Source organism: Pecten maximus, unplaced genomic scaffold, assembly GCF_902652985.1.
Source record: "Pecten maximus unplaced genomic scaffold, xPecMax1.1, whole genome shotgun sequence".
Classification (NCBI taxonomy): Eukaryota; Metazoa; Mollusca; class Bivalvia; order Pectinida; family Pectinidae; genus Pecten; species Pecten maximus.
Window position 1 is genome coordinate 1 of NW_022982886.1, and position 20,776 is coordinate 20,776.

General features: G+C 37.8%; 1 protein-coding gene across 1 annotated transcript; it reads right to left on the reverse strand.

The window, feature by feature from the left end:
• Positions 1–165: 165 nt before the first annotated feature.
• Positions 166–11,750, reverse strand: LOC117321079 (E3 ubiquitin-protein ligase MIB2-like; the record flags this gene model as incomplete). Its single annotated transcript, XM_033875558.1, has 7 exons — positions 11,549–11,750; positions 10,795–10,966; positions 9,584–9,690; positions 7,032–7,238; positions 6,015–6,154; positions 873–977; positions 166–326 (listed from the first exon to the last, which is right to left on the reverse strand). Coding segments are annotated over exons 1-7 (1,094 nt in total), but the record flags the coding sequence as incomplete, so codon positions are not given.
• Between the last annotated feature and the right edge of the window lie 9,026 nt (positions 11,751–20,776).

Here is a 20,776-nt window from a genome sequence, read left to right on the forward strand (position 1 = left end):
TGATTAGTTATTTGACGTATATGATGTTAGAAAATCCGAACTTGCGTTCCATTTTCCGCTAGTATATATTAACTTTTTTCTCCCTTTTTTCGATTTTGAGTTGAAATTATGGGTTTGTTTACATGACGATATTCTTGACCTAGAAAGGTCGATTACGTAACTTACACTGAACTGTGACAGTAGAACTGGGGATTGATTTGGAATATCTCCTCGTCAGGGGCTGGAGTGAGGCAAGCAGGATGAAATACCCAGGTCTTCCTCCCGAACGCCACCACTACGTCTTTCTTCGGGGTAATACGTACAACTTTACCCGCTTTACCAAGCACCTGCATAGGATTAATGAAGGCCGTTAATATTTTTGTTGAGTATTGTATTTCACATTCACTTTTTCGGATATATCATCTACTACTAACACCGATAGCACAGTTGGTTAGAGCGCCAACTACATAACAAGTGTAGATCCAAGTCGCATGGTTCGACGCTCTCTGCCCATGTGTTTCTCGGGAAGCTGAGAAATGGACCGATCTGTGCTCTCTGGATTGTGTCCTTAGGCAAGACACTTAATTTTTAGTGCTCTGGATGACTTGCAATGGGCCTCCCTTATAATGTTCAGTGAGGAAGTCACTAACTACAACAAGGAGACCCGCCTCAAAATGAGCCTGGCTGTTCACGGGATGATAAACCCAGCAAACAAACAAGCAAACATTTGATATATCCAACCAGTATATCCCACAACACCTTAGACACACGTGACCCTCTTACAGTACGTGTTTAATTGATGTGAATTGTTTTCATTAAAATGTTAATTTTAATTACACTAATATCATACTAGTAGTTTTAAAAAAAAAAGACATTTTCTCTTCATTACGTACGAGACCCATCTCTTCAACCCAGCCACCATGATCCTTTTGTACAATCTCCACAAACTCCTGGTCATCTGACACCATGACGGTGTCATCAATGTTGACATCGTGAACCTAGAATGGACATACGGTATAATGTCACTATGTAGTTTGTAATAAAAGCATTGTTAGTGATATCAATACATGGTAAATTAAGGATCTTCTGAACTGTCTTCCTAATGTCTCCAACGGCATTGCCTATATTTTGACATTCATTCAATGTGAATCATTGAAATGATGAAAACTCTATAATTTATATTAACGTTTACTTATGATTTTTTTTAAATCCCCAAAGACAAAGATTGGTGTGGAAGTCATAGCTTTATTATTAAAACTCAACACATTACAATAAGACGAAACTCGACACATTACAGCTAGGCCGAAACTCAACACATTACAGCTAGGCCGAATCTCATCACATTACAGCTAGGTCGAATCTCAACACATTACAGCTAGGACGAAACTCAACACGTTACAGCTAGGACGAAACTCAACACATTACAGCTAGGACGAAACTCAACACCTTTCAGCTAGGTCGAAACTAAACACATTACAGCTAGGCTGAAACTCAACACATGACAGGTAGGAAGAAACTCAACACAATACAGCTAGGCCGAATCTCGACACATTACAGCTAGGTCGAATCTCAACACATTACAACTAGGACGAAACTCAACGCGTTACAGCTAGCACGAAACTCAACACATTACAGCTAGGACGAAACTCAACACCTTACAGCTAGGTCGAAACTAAACACCTTACAGCTAGGACGAAACTCGACACATTACAGCTAGGACGAAACTCAACACATTATAACTAGGACGAAACTCAACACGTTACAGCTAGGTCGAAACTAAACACATTACAGCTAGGACGAAACTCAACAAATTAAAGCTAGGACGAAACTCAACACCTTACAGCTAGGACGAAACTCAACACCTTACAGCTAGGACGAAACTCAACACCTTACAGCTAGGACGAAACTCAACACCTTACAGCTAGGACGAAACTCAACACGTTACAGCTAGGACGAAACTAAACACCTTACAGCTAGGACGAAACTAGACACATTACAGCTAGGGCGAAACTCAACACGTTACAGCTAGGGCGAAACTCAACAAATTACAGCTACGCCGAAACTCAACACCTTACATCTAGGACGAAACTCAACACGTTACAGCTAGGACGAAACTAGGCACATTACAGCTAGGACGAAACTAGACACATTACAGCTAGGGCGAAACTAGACACATTACAGCTAGGACGAAACTCAACACATTACAGCTAGGTCGAAACTAGACACATTACAGCTAGGGCGAAACTCAACACATTACAGCTAGGGCGAAACTAGACACATTACAGCTAGGGCGAAACTAGACACATTACAGCTAGGACAAAACTCAACACCTTACAACTAGGACAAAACTCAACACCTTACAGCTAGGACGAAACTCAACACGTTACAGCTAGGACGAAACAAGACACATTACAGCTAGGGCGAAACTCAACACATTACAGCTAGGGCGAAACTAGACACATTACAGCTAGGACAAAACTCAACACATTACAGCTAGGACAAAACTCAACACCTTACAGCTAGGACGAAACTCAACACGTTACAGCTAGGACGAAACTCAACACGTTACAGCTAGGACGAAACTCAACACATTACAGCTAGGACGAAACTAAACACATTACAGCTAGGACGAAACTAGACACATTACAGCTAGGACAAAACTCAACACCTTACAGCTAGGACGAAACTCAACACCTTACAGCTAGGACGAAACTCAACACGTTACAGCTAGGACGAAACTCAACACATTACAGCTAGGACGAAACTAAACACATTACAGCTAGGACGAAACTAGACACATTACAGCTTGGACGAAACTCGACACATTACAGCTAGAACAAAACTCAACACATTACAGCTAGGACAAAACTCAACACATTACAGCTAGGACGAAACTAAACACATTACAGCTAGGACGAAACTCGACACATTACAGCTAGGACAAAACTCAACACATTACAGCTAGGACAAAACTCAACACATTACAGCTAGGACGAAACTCGGCACATTACAGCTAGGCCGAAACTCAACACCTTACAGCTAGGACGAAACTCGGCACATTACAGCTAGGCCGAAACTCAACACCTTACAGCTAGGACGAAACTAAACACATTACAGCTAGGACGAAACTCGACACATTACAGCTAGGACAAAACTCAACACATTACAGCTAGGACAAAACTCAACACATTACAGCTAGGTCGAAACTCAACACATTACAGCTAGAACGAAACTCAACACCTTACAGCTAGGACGAAACTCGACACATTACAGCTAGGACGAAACTCGGCACATTACAGCTAGGACAAAACTCAACACCTTACAGCTAGAACGAAACTCAACACATTACAGCTAGAACGAAACTAGACACATTACAGCTAGGACGAAACTAGACACATTACAGCTTGGACGAAACTCGACACATTACAGCTAGGACAAATCTCAACACATTACAGCTAGGACGAAACTCAACACATTACAGCTAGGACGAAACTAAACACATTACAGCTAGGACAAAACTCAACACATTACAGCTAGGACGAAACTAAACACATTACAGCTAGGCCGAAACTCGACACATATTACAGCTAGGACAAAACTCAACACAATACAGCTAGGACGAAACTCGACACGTTACAGCTAGGACGAAACTCAACACATTACAGCTAGGTCGAAACTAAACACCTTACAGCTAGAACGAAACTCGACACCTTACAGCTAGGACGAAACTCAACACATTACAGCTAGGTCGAAACTCGGCACATTACAGCTAGGTCGAAACTCGGCACATTACAGCTAGGCCGAAACTCGACACATTACAGCTAGGTCGAAACTCGGCACATTACAGCTAGGTCGAAACTCAACACCTTACAGCTAGGTCGAAACTGAACACGTTACAGCTAGGACGAAACTTAACACATATTACGGCTAGGACAAACTTACCGAGACAAATGAACACGGTACGTAATGTTGTTTTGACAGGGGTGTGTTGATTCAAATTATTTCAGGTAAAAATGTGGTGGGGGACTAAAAAAATAATTCCCTTGTTTCAGTTAATTCGTTGTTTCAGTATATAGTGGTGAAAATCGGGACATGAAATGTACTTCGTTGTTACCAAAATTTCGTTGTTCCCAACTTCGTTATTTTCGAAGTTGAGCGTATAATTTTTCATACCGATGAGGGTTTTTTTTTAGACATTCGGAATGGTTTTTGTTTTAACAGAGTTTGACAATAATAACATATCTTTACCAAAAATAAAAATTGATAATATAGAGTTTAAAAAATCCAATACCTTGACCAAAGTGTCCGGATTAAGAATCCAATTGTCTCCACCAAAATTCACTTTAGTGTCACCAGACCGTGTAAATTTAGTTATTTCGCTGACTCGTCCTGGTAACTGTAAACACGATTATGCACCAATGTATCATATGCACAAAGTGACGGTGATCCGAAGATAATTACAATTCCCATCCATATATGTAAATATATTGCGATCTACATTGTAAGTATTCATATAATCTAATAGACGACTTCCACTATGAGCATATCAGTATATCGGGCCGACCATCACTGTGCCATTGAAAAGTTCTTTTTTAAGAACGCCGATGTGACGCAGCGGTATAAGCTAGGCGATTGGTTGCAGTAGATCTTGAGTTCGAGGCTCGGTCAGGGCACGAGTCATAAAGTTATCTCCCTTCGTCAATTGTGTTACTATGTTATATATCAAATAATTAGCACATTATATCATATACACTGTGTTGGTGATCCGAAGATAAAGATTTGAATTTCATATCGTAGTTGTACTGTGATGAATATATAATATATATATTGTGTTAATGTCAAATGATCCCCGACACCGCCACAATCGCCTAACGCTGTTCAATATGGGGGAAATAGCATTGACCTATATTATACATGTTTCAAGCCTAATACTAAGTCTAATGGCAAATTCGACTCAATCTTATGGATCTTAATAAGAAATAATAAAATTTATTTCCTACCACATGTAACAAGACAAAAACATAAGTATTAAACGAGTTATTTCATTTCCTTATGCGATATAAAACCAGATATGTTCGATGTTATTCTGTTTTCTGTTCCTATTTTGAGAACGTGACTTCGGCCAGATTTGCCCAACACTTGTTGTATGGCGGGTGTTATCCACGAAGCAAAAGACACTTATCCTTCCAGACTTTCTGGTCATACTTTCATTATAGTTTTTATCGGGTGTTCATGCCAATCAATACTTTTGTTCGTATTTTGGCCTCGATTTTAATTAAATCTAAGGTTTCGTTACTATTTTGTTATAATGTTGTTTTCATTTGTAAATTAAGCGGAGGATGATATGAAATTTCACTTTAGATGGGAATATTCTTCTTCTACCGCATACACTAGATATTAAAATGTTTCTGTTTCCATACTGCCCTGCAGGTAAGGCAAACAAATGGTGCCTGCTGCCCCTACTGCATGATTGTAAGAGACGATTAAATTTGAGATCTTATCTTTTTTCTAAAAGTCTTTCTTCCTAATGTCTCCCTTGACAGTGCCTCACTTTTGACGTTTGGATGACCATTCGCCCCTGTGAGGAAAGATTTGGGTTCTGTGCCCTAGCCGATCCATACCAAAGTCTTTAAAAATGGCAGTTTCTACTTCTGCTTGACGCTAAGTATTTTAATTTGTAGTGGGACGACTGGTTCGCTAGTTGTAAGTATAATGTGAATGGGTGAGGTGTGCTGCTGGGTGTCTTCTGAGAAATTTAGGTAGCACTATAAAGCGGCATCATTCCGGCGCTATCAAAATGAGACAAACACGAATATACATCAGCCTCAAAAATACTCATACACTCAATCACTCACCTCATAGATATGGCACGCAGGGGAGACCGTCCTTAAATGACCATAGTTGTTTATAGGTTGTTAAACAATACTAAACCAAACTAAATTTAACTGTTTTCATGTATATGTAATCAAATTATGAATAAAATCTAATTACAGCATGCCATAAAAACCGTCTGGTACATCAAAAGCATGACTTACCTCGGCCATCCTTACGTGCCAGCCGCCATGTTCCTTCTGAGCGACCTCCAGGTCTTCCTTGGACACACCCGCACACACCTTGTCATTAACCTTAAGGAAAATCGCGGACAGATCCTCGTACACTTCAAAAATATCAGCGTCTGAGGAAACAGAAAGTAACCATAGTTAAGGAAATGTTAAACTGCTATCGCATAGTGTTTCTCCTTGTATTAGTGTACATGGCGCGGATCTTACTCTTTTTCTCTTAAAAATATGTATCCAAATTAAAACAAAATTCTACTTTTATCATACCAAAGAAGCGTAGCATGACAAAAACAAACCTCTATTCCACATGTTACGAATTCACTCTGCAACATTCTATTCTCTATAAAATATCACGTGGTATCCAGACACATTATATTGTGGAAGGCGACTACAGTATTTTTTATTCGGAGATGAACACCCTCGTACCAACCAGGCCAATATGTAAAGGAGACACAAACAGGAGAAAACTAATGACAGGATGAAAGAGCAGACATGTCGTAACAGTGATAGGAACACAAACCAGCCTTATGCCTCCTTGGTACACACCAAGAAGAAAATTCACACCCTGAAGATGTTTTATTTCTATTTAGGGGACATTCAGGACTATATTATTGATCTACATTCCGGACTGTTGTATCTAAAATGTGTCATTTTTCCCAGACAATCATAAAACCCTGGCTCCTTAACCGAGATGCTGAAATGCATTTGAACATTGCGTGTAATTGTTTCTGGAAAAGTATCGGGATGAAACCAATGATACTATTGCTTAAATCTTTTATCAATTAACCAGTTTTTTTTAATTAACCAGATTTACTACTTAACCATGTTTATTAATTAACCAGATTTACTAATTAACCAGGTTTTTTGTTAACCAGATTTACTAATTAACCAGGTTTTTTGTTAACCAGATTTACTAATTAACCAGGTTTTTTGTTAACCAGATTTACTAATTAACCAGGTTTCGTCCATAGCATTGATCGCACGGCTACCTACCAAGAAGTGGAAGGTGTTCTTTGTAGTAATCGTACCCGGGGGCTTCTCCTTCGACTTTACATTTCAGATCGACCTTGCCCTCGAATCCCACACGATATTTCGCGGTTTTCTGTGTCTTCTCCCACGTGACTGTAACACTGTTTCGGTCACCAATACCCTCCTCATACGACCGGAGACCTGCCACAGTTCCCGAGCTGCCTGCTCCACCTGTTCAGAGACAACCATATGTTTCTACATTGAGAACATTTTTATATGTACATATCGTATGTACTTAGTGAGTTTGTTATGTCTTGTCTTCACAACAGCTTCGTATAAAAACATAATTTACACACGTCTGATGATGCAATAGTGACAAACCGTCCATTATGTCGGAGGTGATAAATTCTCAATCCATTATTCAAGTGGATATTAATTTTTCCTGTAGCATTTTTTTTAGGAAATACTCCGATACAGAATGCAATGATGATATGTTATTTTTCTTAAATAATGTCAGTAAATTATCCATTATGTCCATATTCCAATGCGAATTTACCCCCAAAACTAACAATGACCCTTACCTGGTCGGACCAATCCCAGTCAGTTCCTCTTTTACCCCCAAGACTAACAATGACCCTTACCTTGGTCGGACCAATCCCAGTCAGTTCCTCTTTTACCCCCGAGATTAACAATGACCCTTACCTTGGTCGGACTAATCCAATTCAGTTCCTCTTTTACCCCCGAGATTAACAGTGACCCTTACCTTGGTCGGACCAATCCCAGTCCGTTCCTCTTTTACCCCCGAGATTAACAATGACCCTTACCTCGGTCGGACCAATCCCAGTCCGTTCCTCTTTTACTCCCGAGATTAACAATGACCCTTACCTTGGTCGGACCAATTCCAGTCCGTTCCTCTTTTACCCCCGAGACTAACAATGACCCTTACCTTGGTCGGACCAATCCCAGTCAGTTCCTCTTTTACCCCGAGATTAACAATGACCCTTACCATCTTGGTCGGACCAATCCCAGTCCGTTCCTCTTTTACCCCCGAGACTAACAATGACCCTTACCATCTTGGTCGGACCACTCCCAGTCCGTTCCTCTTTTACCCCCAAGACTAACAATGACCCTTACCTTGGTCGGACCAATCCCAGTCAGTTCCTCTTTTACCCCCAAGACTAACAATGACCCTTACCTTGGTCGGACCAATCCCAGTCCGTTCCTCTTTAACCCCCGAGATTAACAATGACCCTTACCTCGGTCGGACCAATCCCAGTCCGTTCCTCTTTTACCCCCGAGATTAACAATGACCCTTACCTTGGTCGGACCAATTCCAGTCCGTTCCTCTTTTACCCCCGAGATTAACAATGACCCTTACCTTGGTCGGACCAATCCCAGTCAGTTCCTCTTTTACCCCGAGATTAACAATGACCCTTACCATCTTGGTCGGACCAATCCCAGTCCGTTCCTCTTTTACCCCCAAGACTAACAATGACCCTTACCATCTTGGTCGGACCAATCCCAGTCCGTTCCTCTTTTACCCCCGAGATTAACAATGACCCTTACCATCTTGGTCGGACCAATCCCAGTCCGTTCCTCTTTTACCCCCGAGACTAACAATGACCCTTACCATCTTGGTCGGACCACTCCCAGTCCGTTCCTTTTTTACCCCCGAGACTAACAATGACCCTTACCATCTTGGTCGGACCAATCCCAGTCCGTTCCTTTTTTACCCCCGAGACTAACAATGACCCTTACCATCTTGGTCGGACCAATCCCAGTCCGTTCCTTTTTTACCCCGAGACTAACAATGACCCTTACCATCTTGGTCGGACCAATCCCAGTCCGTTCCTTTTTTACCCCCGAGATTAACACTGACCCTTACCTTGGTCGGACCAATCCCAGTCCGTTCCTCTTTTACCCCCGAGACTAACAATGACCCTTACCTTGGTCGGACCAATCCCAGTCCGTTCCTCTTTTACCCCCGAGACTAACAATGACCCTTACCATCTTGGTCGGACCAATCCCAGTCCGTTCCTCTTTTACCCCCAAGACTAACAATGACCCTTACCATCTTGGTCGGACCAATCCCAGTCCGTTCCTCTTTTACCCCCGAGATTAACAATGACCCTTACCATCTTGGTCGGACCAATCCCAGTCCGTTCCTCTTTTACCCCCGAGACTAACAATGACCCTTACCATCTTGGTCGGACCACTCCCAGTCCGTTCCTTTTTTACCCCCGAGACTAACAATGACCCTTACCATCTTGGTCGGACCAATCCCAGTCCGTTCCTTTTTTACCCCCGAGACTAACAATGACCCTTACCATCTTGGTCGGACCAATCCCAGTCCGTTCCTTTTTTACCCCGAGACTAACAATGACCCTTACCATCTTGGTCGGACCAATCCCAGTCCGTTCCTTTTTTACCCCCGAGATTAACACTGACCCTTACCTTGGTCGGACCAATCCCAGTCCGTTCCTCTTTTACCCCCGAGACTAACAATGACCCTTACCTTGGTCGGACCAATCCCAGTCCGTTCCTCTTTTACCCCCGAGACTAACAATGACCCTTACCATCTTGGTCGGACCAATCCCAGTCCGTTCCTCGGACGACCTTTGCTCCTGGGAACATTCCAAGAGATCGCTGCTTATTGGAGGTAAAACGCTTCGGTACCTCTACCCTTGAACGATCGGAAATAAATCACAGTAACAAGTTTGATTATAGTTGTATGTGTTAATCTGGTAGAGGGTTAGGTAATAGGTGTAGTTCAAGGCAACAGACGCCAGACCCAGTAATCCTCCGAGGGAGTGTATGCGATAATGGAAATTATTTCAAACGATTTGAGTAAAAACACGAAGGAATTGTGTCAGTAAATACTCGAGGGAAGTTTCTGCGAAAATACCCGAGGGGATGGTCTTAGTAAATACTAGAGGGAATTATCTGATTAAATTATCGAGGGAATTGTCTGAGTACAAACTCAGGTGAATTGTTTGAGTAAATACTCAGATTAATTGTTTGAGTAAATACACAAAGGAATAGTCTTAATAAATACTAGAGGAAATCCATTGAGTAAATACCCAATGGAATGGTATGAGAAAAAAACCCGAGGGAATTGTTTGAGTAAATACTCAAGGGAATTTTCTTAGTAAATGCTCGAGGGAATTATCTTAGCAAATACTCGAGTTTGTTGTTTGAGTAAATACTCGAGGGAATTTTCTTAGTAAATACTCGAGGGAATTATCTTAGTTAATACTGGAGGGAATTATTTTAGTTAATACTGGAGGGAATTACGTAAGTAAATACGCGAGGGAATTTCCTGAAAAATATTAGAGTGGATGGTTTAAAGTAAATACACGAGTGAATTGTTGAGTAAATACTCGAAGGAATTATCTTAATAAATACTCGGGGAATTATCGTAGTAAATACTCGAGTTTGTCGTTTGAGTAAATTCTCGAGGGAATTATCTGAGCAAATGTCCGAAGGAATTGTCTGAGGTAATAGCCGAGGGATTTATCTTATTAAAACCCGAGGAAATTATCTGATTTTATACTGGAGGAATGATATCTTAGTTAATACTCGAGGGAATTGACTTAGTAGAAACGAATACGAGTTAAATCATATAAAATCATTATCTGATTTCACCTGCGATATTACGTTATGATATTGGTGGTTTACATTATATACCAATACATGTATTTCTATTGATCATTTAAAGACAAAAACTGTTACATATTTGATGAAATCCCGGTATATTCATACTGACTCGACAATTTCATGTCCTTACCCGTTCGACTCCGGACTGAAGTATCTGATAAACGCGTGTCTTTCGTCATGTCTACCCTTTATGTAGCACACACTACAGAGACACACCCCTTCACACTGCTTACAGTTCCGCTTCATTCCAAATATCCCATCTACCTCACACTCGGAACAGGTGGCCGAGCCGAAACGTACTCCTGTGCGAATTAACATATACATGTACTTGTTCATATTCAGAAGTAAAAGAAGCTTTAATTTATCGTTTATCAAAAATGGTTCACCGCGTTAAAAAAGGGTGATTTGACTTTTTGCTTGGTAGATGACATTCTCGGTATTTCCAAAGATGAACAAATATTGACCTTAATTAGTCGCCTTTTAACAAATATAAAACACAAGTCTTTAATATTTAAAAAAAAAAAATACATGTGTATGAATGTACCTAGCAATATTATGATTTATCTTTATTCAACGGGAAAACATTCAATATCCTCTATATATCATAAATCTTGTTTTATATTCAATATCTTGGAATACTGATATATTTTATGAGGTATAATATAAACAACGCATTTTTGAAGATAAAGGCACATGTAGTGCAATGTAAATGAACGAAATTTCAAAAATACGTGAAAATTCAACTTTTAAAATGTTAGCCACCTATTTCTGATTTTTTGAAAATCACATATAACTCAAAGATGGTATATAATATTTCAATGTTTTACACAAGATTTAGTACCCCACCGTTGTTAATATGACGGGTCAATAATGCTTTTTACTACCTGTTGGGGCATTGTCCAGGATGCAGAGGTCACATTTATCATCCTCTCCCGCGCGACATGTCGTCCTTGACCCCATATCCCAAACTACCGTGACAGTGTTGTCGCCATGGTCCTCTACAACAGTACCAAGATGGCCGTCACCGCCATCCTCGTTCCCGAGGTTCCAGTCAGGTCCTCTCACCACCCTCAGTCCCAGAACCATTGAAGTTGTATGTTCTATACTATGACCTTGACCTAAAATGTAACAATAGAGAGGTTAAGCAAGCTTACGTGTACTTGTACGTGTAAACGGATGGTTCCACTCTTCTTATGTGTATGACGTCGTCATTGTCTGGCATCGAGCACCGCCTACACGTTGACAGTAACTTGTGCACGTAAGTACAAATGGTGTAGCTTTCTGTGATATGTTTAATTACTTAATCAATGAAAAGTTATCATCACATGAATTTTAAGATATTTCTTCACCCTGTTCAATGGACTGAATACTGAATTTGATTTTAATTTTGAAAACAAGCTGATAATCATGCATAATAGCACGTGGTTACAATTCTGTACTAGATTGTCTACTCCGTTCAACCAGAGACCTATATACTAGGTCTCTGGTTCAACATAGTGACATACAGACAACAATGTTGTTGTTTTTATTTTCTATTACCACAGTGTAAAACTATGTGTATTTTCATTCGAAACTCGTCACAATATCTTTGATATTTAGAAAGAAAGTGTCACAAATAGGTCTATTTTACATACCGAAGCACCGTATGGCAAAATGTATCCAAAGCATATGGGGCCCGTAAATCACTCAAGAGATTGTAAGAAGTAAATTATTGCATATTCATAAAAACCATTTCTCGAATTTTGCAAACATTCGAACGCTTTGACAATCTTGATAGGCCTTGCATAGGTAATGGGTTATTCTACCATGTTTGCTATGCAACGCCAGTTTTGATTGGTTTAAAACCATGTATTGTTTTCCAATAACCCACGCTCGTGCCAATAATACACGGTGTGGAGTCACGGCTGTAACAATTTTATATATCTAATATTCACCCATTTTATAAAAGGTTACCATAGCCGAGTGGGCTAATGGGTTAGTCTTTCAATAACGTTTTATCACGACGCGAGTTCGAATCCTACGGAGGCCTATGCTCTTGATCGTAGTACTGTATTGCCTGTATATTTCATCAACAAATAATGCAATACTCAAGAAATAAATTACAAGGTTTTCTCGGGGTTTCTTTGCTGTTTTTCTATTAGAAAGAGGTCGATCTCAGAACTAAACAGTACATGGTAGAATAGAAATAATCAACTTTGACTCGTGTATTGTTGCAGGATATACAACTCGGACTCGGATATTTTGCAATTTTAATTAATAACTCGGGCCTGCGGCCTTCGTTATTTCGTTGTATATCCTGCAATAATACACGAATCATCGTTAATTATTTCTTAAATGAACTGCATGGATGAGTTTATTCGGATTTCATGAAACTTGAAGTCATTATTGGTTATTTATCCCATAACTACGCTTGTTTTACAACTGATATGGCACGTGATAAAATTCATAGCAGTGTGTTATTGTTTTTGTTTACACACCGCGGTCTGTAATCACTTTCTAAGCCTCTGATTGGTCATTTGTGACCCCCAAAAAATCTGATTGGCTAACATCTGGCCTTTGACCATGGACCATTTTTACTATTCTCACTTATTCTTGTTTGTCGTATGTCTTCAAAAGATCAACATGGACATGTTTTGTGGATTTGCCGGTGGTCAACATTAACATACCTGGGTGAGAGAGGTGTCCTCATGGAAATGTCGATTAATCTTGGGGTTGAGTCATACGAAATATAATTTGATGATGGTAAAATAGACGACGCACGGAAGCGAGATATGCCTATTGCATCGATTATTGCGAACCAAAACTGACATCTCACCTCCCCCTTGCTTCTCAACATGCAGTGGACGCCGATAGCCATGAATGAATTATCAAAACAATGAACAAATTTCATACAAAATGGTTAAATCGCTGTCCCTAATCATATCCATTTGAATGAAATGGTCGCAGCATATAACGTCGGTCCACTGTAAGCCTAGAGCTTCCCTTTTCCCGGTACAGTAGTAGCTAATATAACCGTTATATGTACATGTAGTTCGGTGTCATTCGGTACGGATATAAAAAAAATTAAGTACCTCATTAATGACATAAGATAGTTCGAGCTTCGACCTGCCAAATATACTATGCAAGTCGGACTGCTTGAGTATGCTTAACGACGAAGTGAAATGCACAGTCCCTCTACACCACTGCGTTTTTACAGAGGATTATTTCTGGTAATCGTAAAGCACGTCGGAGCAAATAAAGGTCTTCCCTTTCCAACCGAAACAAACTTTTACATTTTTCTGTACACAACTGTTCCAATTCTAGGCGCGGAACAAGTTCTTCCTGTTTTACCATAAGAAATATTGCTTCGTCATCCATTTATAAGCCGAGCAGACAAGATTCATCCGCCATTTCCAGAGTGTAATTGCCAAGTATGTTAATAGAACAACAAATTCCATAGGTTATTACATGAGTTATTAACCACTCAAGCTCAGCAAACAACATCTTTTTACACGTACACGCACATGTAGATATGCTTAATCGCCAAGAAAAATTAAGTGTACGTGCCAAATCTCACTAATAATGATCAGGTCACCAGCAAAGTCTGTGAGACAAGTGACCACAATTAAGCATCGTAACCCGTGCAGGGGCCGAGAAAGAATACGCATGATGTGTCTCACTGCATGTCGTAAGGGGCTACTAACTGTAAGGGCCCCTACAGGGTCGGGGGTGGTTTATCTTCGACGTCTTCTGTTCTGGGAACATGGGAGAACCCTGGAATAAGGCCCACTGTATCGCATTATTGATCGTAGAAGCCGACTAAGAGTGGACCACCTGAAGAATCGGAGATTTTCTTCCGTGTCTTGTATTTAAGATGACATTAAAAAGACCAGAATAGATCATCTGCCCCCATTGCAACACTTGGGATCTTGAATATTTCCTTTCTTTCCTCACTTCTCCGTCTTTCTCCGCTTAGTTTTCTCACTTTAGGTGTCTCCTTGACACCCGTCCTCATAAGACCCTGACTGTTGGTGTCTCCTTGACACCCGTCCTCATAAGACCCTGACGGTTGAGAGGACGTTAAACCCCTAGAAACCTATTTACAAGTTGTATCGGTGATGGTAACTTTAAAGCAGCCATTTGTGATTACGAACTTTGTACGGGGACATTTCATATTCAAAATCTCGTATTAGCTTCAGAAACTTAGTCCAATGGCTAAAAAAACAAAGGCTTGATAACATTTCTCAAACTATCGTAAAGCTAAATACCGAAGGTTGTGATAGCAAAACTTATACTGAAAGTGGCGATGCAATTGCAAATGTGTGCACAAAATTAGTCACATCGTCAGATTGTGACGAGCATGACGATTTTCTGAGCAAGGTGACATTTTCTGAGAGATGATATTACAAAAGCAAATGTGAGATTTTTTTTATTGACTGTCGGATGTTCTAAATGCTACTGTCCATCAATAAGAAACTGAGAAATAAAATAACGCAAGGTTAAACTCATAAGACGTAGTTTTCCTCTTTAGCAACAAAGGGATTTTAAGACGACCACTGCATGAATATAGTGTAAATCAGAGGTATTTATACTGATTAATTATATTGTTTACTTATACTTTGGGTATAATGCGACAAAACAATGGAATCTTTGGGATGTAATAAGACAATACAATGGAATCTTTGGGATATGACGACATAGTACGAAGGAATCTTTGGGATATATTGATATAATTGATAATTAATAATATAATGAGAAATTTCTCCTCTGGATACCAACCGCCGTATCCCCGATATTCCGTCCGGATTACCGATCTTTCGCGTACCTGAATCGGTTGTTATTTGTATATATAATATCCCGTTTATTAAAAAAAAAATTGTCGTGACTGGGTTTTATTTGGTAATACTTCAGGTAAGATGTCTGTGTGGAACTCCGGGACAAGAGGTCTGGTTAATTACGTGGCCCGAGGTAAAGACCTGTCTAGTTCAGGTATGTTTTACACCTCGCTTCCCCCAGTCAGTTTATAACAATAGTCTAAACAATGCCTCCGCGGTAATGAAGGGTTGTCTTAAATACACTGTAAGACAACTAGTATTCAATTAATGAACTATTAAATGGAAATAATACTAGTAGGTCTGTCGACATTCTCATATGAAAACTAGTATACATTTCACAGTGAAAATTCACAATTACCTTGACACGACATCTTGCGATATACGTTGATTTCAATGAAAATTTACTTTGGAAGGCAGACACGTGTTTTAAATATCTAATTAATAATTTTGTGATTGCATTTGAAGTTAATTTCCCCGTATCTCCGTTCAAAAAGTGTTAAAATCGGCACTAATACGTGCGGTCAGCCTGATGTCGGAATTCCATTAAGAGTTCACCTTATTTTCGTAAACAACTGAAAACGATTGCTATATATTCACGATGTATGCCGTTTTCGATAAAAAAAAGTTTGATAATTGTTTAAATCCTATGATTTTGTTTATTGAGTTGATCAGAGACGTGTAAAGCTTTCTACGTCTCTGAGTTGACAATTTCACCGCAAACTAGCTGGACATGGGATCGTCACATGATCGTAACATTTTGACACAACGCGGCAAATAATTATGCTTTCGAAACTAAAAGTAAAGCATTTTTTGTGCAAAATAAGGTAAATCATGACAATTTAAATCATTTTGTTTTTCATCGTATTGACTTACATTTCACCATTTTAATTATCACTATATCAATTTGTATAAATATCTTCCCGTCTTTCCACATCAATTTATGGCTATTGATTATATTATTATAGGGCAGACCTCACTTTCTATTATGACACGTTAGAAAGATCTAATAAGCAGCTTCATGATTATTATGATATATCACTAATTATGATATTTTTCTGTGGCAAATAGCATATCATAATAAGCGGGTTCAACAGTATATGTTAATTTTTAGCGTAATCAATAAAATAGAATAATGTATCAACAACCTTTTTATTGTTTTGATTCGGCAGAAAACAAGTACTGATCCATGAACAGAGATGGGAAACCAGATACTCAGGCAGGATACCAGGTCACTGTATAATGGTTTTCCGTCTGGAATACCATACGTTTTAGCTAAATTTTTATCCATAAATACAATATAATCTTTCGGATATATCGAGATGATACGATGGAATCTTTGGGAAATAATGAGATAATATACAAATATAGCATTTTAATGAGATCGATACATGGTTATATCAACCTAAGAAAAAAATATTAACCGAGGACGTAGTCCGAGGTCAATATTTTTTCTTTGGTCGATATAACCATGTATCGACCGAATTTTAAATGCTATAATTGATTTTTTATTTTTCTTGCTTTTGTGAAAAAACTGTATATCTAGCGATATAGACTTAAACGTTAGTTCAAAGTAATTGTCATTTGGTTTCTAGATATCAATTCCAAAAAGATAAATGAAAAGACCAATATGAATTAGACAACAATATTCAATATGAAATTAATTGCTGCTTCTATAGGCCAACAATTTTTATTTCTTAAAAGTTTCCCTTTCCTGTCATACATCTCAAGATAAAAAGTTGACAGTGCGTCATCCAATTATACAGGAGAATATACCTCGAAGTTTTCCTGCATGCTCCTGGCTGTAAGGTATTGGCGAAAAAGCTTCACAGCTGTATTGGTAGCTCGCTTCGTGTTAACAGCGTCGGCATTTTCAAGAATATTGTTGATATCGTCTTCAGACAGTTTGGGGAAAATGTTGTCGTCTGCCATCTTTGATTGTTTACACTCTATTCAGGTCGCTCAAACGCTTGTATCAATAACGTATCTAGATGCTTTCTAAAAATGACCGTACAATATCGTTTTTTTATAAACTTTTTCGGAAACAGCGGTCAATATAGCTTTTTATAGGTGGTCGCGTGACCTCTTTTCAGCCAATCAGAAGTGGCAAAAAATCAAGAGAAATAATAATACAATGGAATCATTGGGATATGATGTGATAATACAATGGAATCTTTAGGATATGATGAAATGATAAACAAAAACGTCTTTAATCAATTAAGACTATTTCTCCATTTAACAAATAAAAGAAAGTTGGAAGTATGAAATGAAATGAAATATTAAGAATATGTCAAAATGTTATTGTTTCACATATAATACACAAATGGAGGATGTTTCTTACCTGATGACGTCGTTGTTTCTAATTAACTTTCAAGTTTAGTTCCCAGTATCGTCGATCTGGTTGATATCGCTGTAGGGTATTTATAACTCGCATTGTTTACATGGTTCTAGGTACTCTATACATAAACAGATATGTTTAACAGTATGTTACTTATTGTTGTATGATAATTGGATATTTGCCATTGGTGGTACTAATTAGGGAGATATGTGAAAACAAATTATATATTGTAAATACAAACATATGAAAGGGTGACAATTTTTTTCAAATGCTTTTAATCTTGATATTTAATCAATGTTTTTTTTTCAATCTTGACCAATACAGTTTATTCAACGAGGATTGAAGTGTTTATTCAATAAAGATTTAATTGTTTAATCAACGTCGAATTAACTGTTTATTCAACGCAGACTGAATTCAACGACGATTGAATTGTTTATTCAATGAAGATTCAATTGTATATTCATAGACGAATAAATTGTTTATTCAACGGAGCCTGAATTCAACGAATATTAAATTGTTTATATAACGACGATTCTTATACTTCCTGTGTATAAAGGTACAAGAAAAATCACCAAAACGACGGAGTGAATATCTTGACCTGTTTTTGTCTTGTCGTTTCAACAAAAAATGAAAACGGTGTTCTCATCATGCTAGTTTGTCCTCAATTTATTAGATAAGAAGTAACCTCAGTGTCAGATACATATCCTGTATAAAATTAGGGTAAAATAATACAATGGAATCTTGGGGATATGATGAATTCATAGACAAAAAGTCTGTGATCAAAAACACTTTCTCCATGTAAAACAATTAAAGAAGGTTGGAAGTATGAAATGAAATATTAAGAATATGTCAAAATGTTATTGTTTCACATATAATACACAAATGGAGGATGTTTCTTACCTGATGGCGTCGTTGTTTCTAATAAACTTCCCAGTTTAGTTCCCAGTATCGTCGATCTGGTTGATATCGCTGTAGGGTATTTATAACTCGCATTGTTTACATGGATTCTAGGTACTCTATACATAAACAGATAGGTTTAACGGTATGCTACTTATTGTTGTATGATAATTGGATAATTGCCATTGGTATTATTTAGGTGTTTAGGTAGATATATGAAAAAAAAATCAAACATTTCAAATACAAACATATGAAAGGGCCACAATTTCTCAATTGCATTTAAATCTTGATATTTATTTTTTTTTCAATTTTAAACAATACAGTTTTTCAACGAGGATTGAATTGTTATTCAACAACGATTGAATTGTATATTCAACGAACATTGAATTGTTTATTCAATGAAGTCTTCAACGACGAATGAATTGTTTATTCAACGGAGACTGAATTCAACGACGATTGAATTGTTTATTTAACAACGATGAATTGTTTATTCAACGAACATTGAATTGTTTGTTCAATGAAGTGTTCAACGACGAATGAATTGTTTATTCAACGGAGACTGAATTGTTTGTTCAATGAATATTGAATTGTATATTCAACGACGAATGAATTGTTTATTCAACGGAGAATGAATTCAGCGACGATTGAATTGAAAAGTCACCAAAAGGACGGAGTGAATATCTTGAATTTCCGGTCTGTCTCTGTCTTGCCACTTTCAACAATAAATGAAAACGGTGTTTTTAAAATGCTTTAGACAAAAGATAAAACAAAAACCGGTCTAACTAAGGGTTATTTGCACATATTAGGAGTTTATTTTATGATTTTTAATGAACATCTACACATATTCTTTTGAAAATGCTAGCAACTCTTTCTGAATGAGCTAGTATTGATAATGATCATATTTTGTTTAATCGCAATCGGAAGTACACATTTATGTTTCGGTCAATCTCATCCATCGGCAGAATGTGTAAATGTGTCTTATGCATTGGTTTATAAAGGCTTTGGAATACGTAATAACGTGGGGATTTTCGAGTTATTACGTGTTTCGATTTACGTTATTACGTTTTTTCCGCGTCATTGCGTGTTTCGATTTACGTTATTACGTGTTTTTATTTGCGTTACTACGTGTTTTTTCGCGTTATTACGTGTTTCGATTAACGATATTACGTGTTTCGATTAACGATATTACGTGTTTCGATTAATGATATTACGTGTTTCGATTAATGATATTACGTGTTTCGATTAATGATATTACGTGTTTCGATTAACGGTATTACGTGTTTCGATTAACGATATTACGTGTTTCGATTAACGATATTACGTGTTTCGATTAACGATATTACGTGTTTCGATTAATGATATTACGTGTTCTAATTGGCGTTACTACGTACTACTTCCGTAATAACGTCTTTTTTCGCGTCATGACGTGTTTCAATCAACTATATTTTATATTACTGACACTAATAGGCTTTCGTAGAGAAGAGTATAAGGATGATGAAAGGGATGAAAAATCTGTATGATGCGCTTTTAATATATTTGTGGCTTGACTGTGTTAATTTTTTTTTTAATTTGTATTCCAAGAAAATTAGATTTTTTGTTTCTTATGTACAGCCCCTTTTCTAATTATATGGCACATTTTATGTGATTGTAAACTTTGTATGTATAGATTGTGGTTCTCGCCGCATATTACCTTTTAAGATTTGTGTTTTGTCTCACATAAATGTCTATTGTAAATATCAATGATAAACATATATTGTATAAACCAATAATAAATGTCTATTGTAAAGATCAATAATAAATGTCTATTGTAAAGATCAATAATAAATGTATATTGTAAAGATCAATAATAAATGTCAATTGTAAAGATCAATAATAAATGTCTATTGTAAAGATCAATAATAAATTTATATTGTAAATATCAATGAGAAATATCTATTTATAGATCAATAATAAATGTCAGTTGTAAAGATAAATAATAAATGTATATTGTAAAGATCATTAATAAAAGTATATTTTAAAGATCAACAATAAATGTCTATTGTATAGATCAGTAATAAATGTCTATT